This window comes from Fulmarus glacialis, unplaced genomic scaffold (assembly GCF_000690835.1).
Source record: "Fulmarus glacialis isolate BGI_N327 unplaced genomic scaffold, ASM69083v1 scaffold35237, whole genome shotgun sequence".
In the NCBI taxonomy this organism is placed as follows: domain Eukaryota; kingdom Metazoa; phylum Chordata; class Aves; order Procellariiformes; family Procellariidae; genus Fulmarus; species Fulmarus glacialis.
Genome location: NW_009225683.1, coordinates 790 through 6,137, shown reverse-complemented (window position 1 = coordinate 6,137; position 5,348 = coordinate 790). Strand labels below are relative to the sequence as shown.

The 5,348-nt window shown below is 37.7% G+C and overlaps 1 protein-coding gene across 1 annotated transcript; it reads left to right on the top strand.

Annotated features, from left to right (window-relative positions):
* Nucleotides 1-3,137: 3,137 nt before the first annotated feature.
* Nucleotides 3,138-5,106, top strand: LOC104080239 (GTPase-activating Rap/Ran-GAP domain-like protein 3; the record flags this gene model as incomplete). The annotated part of the gene is made up of 3 exons (XM_009582558.1): nt 3,138-3,244; nt 4,086-4,201; nt 5,002-5,106. Coding segments are annotated over 3 exons (328 nt in total), but the record flags the coding sequence as incomplete, so codon positions are not given.
* Nucleotides 5,107-5,348: the final 242 nt, after the last annotated feature.

The window sequence follows — 5,348 nt, the reverse complement described above, 5'->3', positions numbered from 1 at the left end:
TGAAGTACTAGTTAGCTTGCAGTGGAGAGAAAGAAACAACTTGGAGATGGCTTCCAGGAATACAGGGTTCTTAGGTAGATTAGTTTTGCCTCCTCCTTTCTTGACAATTCCATAACTCTGAGGACTCAGGCAGATTGGGAAAGAGACCAGCAATATCCCTGAAACTGATCACCTGGCACTAGTGCTGGTGTTTGAACAACCCGTATCACTTTGACAGCTAAGAAATATAGTACAAGTGTAGAAGCCATTTTTTTTTTTTAGCTTCTCCCTCAATGCACCATACAGACCACTGATACCAGCCATGGTCCATGGTTTCAGAAGCTGCTGCTGAGATCCAATCACATAGTTCCAACCGTTCCAACGTATGTAAATTCTGGCTTGCTTTGGAAGTTTTTTATGCTTCATAGGCTGAGCAATCTTCACGATCATCTAAAAATCTGTTCTTCTTGCTGCATTATAGATTACTGGAACTTTTTGTATCTCAAAGATACAGGACTGACTAAGCTTTCTTGCCTAGCTCCAAAACTTGATCATTAGGAGTAAGAGTTTGGTGCTTTTTGTGCAACTGCAACTCCACCTACTCATTTATGAATGTTACTTGAAATCATCTGCAGTGCAAATGTGGAAATGCACAAGAATGTGAAGGCGAGAAGAAAATGGATTAATATTAACTGGATTTCTTCAAGAGAGCTTGCTGATAAATATGTGTGCTTTCTCCTATCTTACCTTTTTCTTTGAGTCCCTTAATATTTGGGAGTCTTTATTTTGGGGCATACTGCAGGAGAAGGTTCACAACATCCTTGTTGCTCTTGGTGTGGAGTATGAGATGAGACAAAGCATGTACATGCCTGTCCTGGACTCGGCTGGGATAGAGTTAAATTTCTTCCTAGTGCTGTGTTTTGGATTTAGTATGAGAAGAATGTTGATAACACACTGATGTTTTCAGTTGTTGCTAAGTTCCTTGTCAAGGCCAACTACCCTCCAGGAAGCTACCAAGCTAGACTGGGAGGAGGGAACAGAGCCGGGACAGCTAGCCCAGCTGGCCAACGGGGTGTTCTATACCATCATGCTCAGTATATGAACGGTAGGCGTGATCCAGGAAGTACTGATCGCTACTTGGTTATTGGTCAGCGTGGGTGGTGAGCAGTTGCATTGTGCATCACTCAATATGCGCCAAAAAGAACTGTCGTGGTTTAACCTGGCAGGCAACCAAATACCACGCAGCTGCTTGCTCACTCCCCCCCGCCCCCAAGTCGGGGGGGCCGGGAGAGAATCGGAAGGGTGAGGCGAGAGTGAAAAAAAAACCTCGTGGGTTGAGATAAAGATAGTTTAATAGGACAGAAAAGAGAAAATAGTGATAATAATAATATATACAAAATGAGTGATGCACAATGCAATTGCTCACCACCTGTGCTGACGGATAACCAAGTAGCGATCGGTACTTCCTGGATCACGCCTACCGTTCATATACTGAGCATATATATAGGGACAAGTACATCTCAAAAGAATTTTTCACTAGAAATAACCTGCTTTTCCAATATAGCTAAGAAACTTAAATCTTGATTCAATAAGATAAGAGAAAGCTATATTACTATGTTTTTCCAGCATGCCATTAAATCTAACTCGAGAGAATAATCCAACAGCATGATACTTCAGTTTGTATATGTGGGGTTTTTTTTCCCCGCATCCTATTTATAGCTAAGGTTTGTTTTGGAAAACGTCTGTAGTGCAGTTAAAAAAAGGAGTAGTTTCATTTTGCTCTAAGATTTTTGTGAGCACCTCCTTGCATTTTTTTTTTTTCAATTGATTGTCCTCATAAATTCTGCTTTTCAGCATTCCCAGGTTTGTGAGAGGCACAAAACATGTTCATGGTTCCAGTGTGCAGTGAAAACTCAGTTACTTCTTTCCTTTTCTTCTTGTTTTGGGACAGAAACCTAGGCATACATCCCTCATTAGCCTTTAAGAAGTGAATGTTTTCCTAATTGTACACTGATAGTCAGTAGATGGGCTAGCCATGGTAATTGCTTCTTACATTGCTGTTTATCTGGGGAAAAAATGAGTAGCAGTAAATGAGATAAATTTGTCTTTCTTGCTCTGAATAACTGACTGCTTTTACTAGATCAGTCCATCTTATTCCTTAGTTGCTTCATTCTGCCAGTCTTGTATTTTTACGCTATATGACAGGCTTAACACATTATTGTTTATTTCAGCTTGGCCTAATTACCTTAGGCCCGCATGAGACTGTTGTTCCTTCTGTTATTTTTTTGTGAAGACGGTCTTCCAAATGGCCAAAATTTCAGTCAAAAGAAACAGGGAATACTCTAGGCTTTTGAGACAAATTTTCCTTGTTTCATATGCAATGCCACTGTGAGGTCTGTAGACAGTAGAGATGGGTTGAATCTACAATTTTACCGCTTAACTTGCTGCGACCTGTGTCAGCTGCACATACCCCTTGGAAGATCTTTGTCTGACTGTATCTTACAGTGAAGAAAATTGTGCAGACTGTCACTTGAAATACCAAGGAATGATTACTTACCTTAAAGAAGCTACGGCTTGCTGAGCATGTTGTATGCACGGTTTTTGTACCTGCCATTCATTCTTGCTATGCTGGATTCCTTATGGATCAAAAGAACTCAGCTGGTCCAGCTGTCATGGAAGTCATTCTGACTCTTTCTTCCTCAGTGAAAATGAATTTGCTATTCCCGAGATACAGATTCAGCTGTAGGAAGCCATTATTTTTCAGAAAGAATCAAATATTTAATGTGTGTGGTGAATGCATAGGTAAGGTAGAAATCTATAAGGAGAACATATTTTGAGGGCGAAGAACTGTTCTTTTACAGCTTTTTTGAAAAGGACTAGATTTTAGTAGTGCCACTAAAAGCATTGTTCTATGAATAGAACTGCAAAGTTCTGCTGTAATTGTTAGTGTCCCAGCACTAGTTTGTGTAAAGGAAGCAGAATTTTGCTCTAGTGAATGGTTCCAAGTGAATGTTTTTTGTTAGACCCGTGGGAGTTCTTACCTAAGACATACCCAGATAACAGTTTCCAGTTCTTTCTTCTGGTTTGAATAGTGTCTGTAAAAACAGTGGGTTTTGAATGTGACTTTGAATATAGATAAAGATTTGTTCTTTCAATAGGCTGAAAATATTTTCAGAAGAAAGTGTTCCTCTATTTGGGCCTCCCCTTCCATCCCCACCTGTGTTTACAAATCATCAGGAATTCAGGGATTTTGTGTTAGTGAAATGTAAGTCAGTTTTTCTTTTGCTAGAAACACTTTTTTAATAAGTACTTTAATAAATTGAAATTTATGATGCTTAAAATGTAAACACATTTTCTTGTGTATGCTGCTGTTCTGTATAGAATTTTTTTCAAATCTGTAGCGTAGGTGGGATGTCAGTTCCATCAAACTGTTCCAGTCAGACTAATAAAAAACTTAACTTCTATGCAATGATGCTTTGCAGGCTACTAGATAAAAACTGACTTTTACATTTGCAGAATGTGCAGCCATGTTTAGCTTTGCATTTTCTTAAAGGACTTGGAGATCTAAAAGAATTTATAAAGCTGTTCGATATTTAGTAATGGAAGGCGTTAGGTTAGCAGCTCTGAAAACATAAGCTTTTCTGAATGCATGTTGCATAGGTGCCTTTCAGCACCTTTAAGAACTTTTTAATTCTGTAATGATTCAGTTCCAGTTTTCATTGACCTTTACTTGCCCTTCTAAATCAACGAGAAAGAAATCTTTGAGAACTGGTTGTGATGATTGCAATTAGATGCTTACCTGACAGGATCTTGACTAATAGCTCATTTCGCATATTTAAATTAATTTAGTACTTAAATTGATTAGCAGTTTGTCTTTAATTTTTTTATTAGTTAGGAGGTTATTGGGATGCCATGTTGAATTCTCCTATTACTAATTTTTCCCTTTTAAGCTTAAGGGATCATTATTCACTAAAAAACATGCAAAAAGGAGGCAACTCTAAATTACTAAGGGGAAGACAGGTAGTTTTGTACAGAGGCAAACTAGAGTCAGTGGAAGTTGTCAAAGTTCATTTAGGTAATGTCTCTTCTTTTCCATAATATTTTAGTAATAAATGGGGAAAAAGCCACTTTGGAAACCCCAACATTTTCTCAGAAACGTCAACGCACTCTAGACATGCTGATCCGTTCGTTGTACCAGGACCTGATGCCTGATCTACACAAGGTAAATATAAGTCAGAAGTCTCTGCATCCCTCACATGTGCTCTCCTGTTCTCACTAGTAGATTGAATGTTCTGTTGCTTTAAAATGTAATCTTAATGAGCACTGAATTGCATACACTAGGCTAAATACCATTTGTCATATAACTTGTTTTACAGTTGTATGAAAGTTGATCAGACAGTCCTTTCAGGATGGACTCTTCATACATTTGTTTAAATCGGGTGTGAGGAGAAGCATAACAATGTCATACTTTGTTTAAGCTTACCTGCAGCAAGGGAATAGGAAATTTAGGCTCTGCAAATATAGGTATTAGTCTCGTCAACGTAAAAACTGCACTTACTCATTCCATTATGTGTAAATTTGGACCATTTTTACCCTTGGGTAACAATGAGATAACTTCATTTTACATGATGACGACTTACTCTTATGGTGATTCTTAACTAACTAAAAAGAAGTTCAATACTTGTAAAATTAGTGAGGTGCTATTTTTTTCCTACTGTCTGTCTCTCTCAGCTAAATAGATCTGCTTAAACTTTTTTGTCCATATATTCATGTCTGCGATCTTTGTTATGATTGTATAGAACGTGACAGTAATAAACTATGACAAGTTGGAAAGTAAAGCACTCAAGGATTGGAAGAGTTGCAATTTCTGTTCTCTGAGAAGCTATACAGTTAGATTCATCACTACAGGAAAATATCCAAAAAAAGACAGAAAATTTAAATGATATCACATTGAGTTAATTCAGATTAAAAGATTATGAAAACTTTAGGTTCAGTTTAAAAAAGAAACATTTTCTGTTTTAGAACATGCTCAATAGAAGGTCCTTCAGTGATGTGTTACCAGAGTCCCCAAAATCAACACGGAAAAAAGAGGAAGCTCGGCAAGCAGAGTTTGTCCGACTTGGTCAGGTAGGATCAATTTAGGAGGAATGCACCTATGTTTACAAAGACTGCGTCACTCCTTTTGTTAGAATTTGATTAGCTTGTAGAGTTATGTCAGGACTTAATGCAGTTCTCCGTGATCAGAAATAGTTTTGTAGTATTGCATTAGTTCAAGCTACGTTAAGGTAAAATAGGAATAGAAGTATTTATAACACCCGCAGTACACAACACAATTACAAATATTTATATAATACATAAGCTAAAGGAAG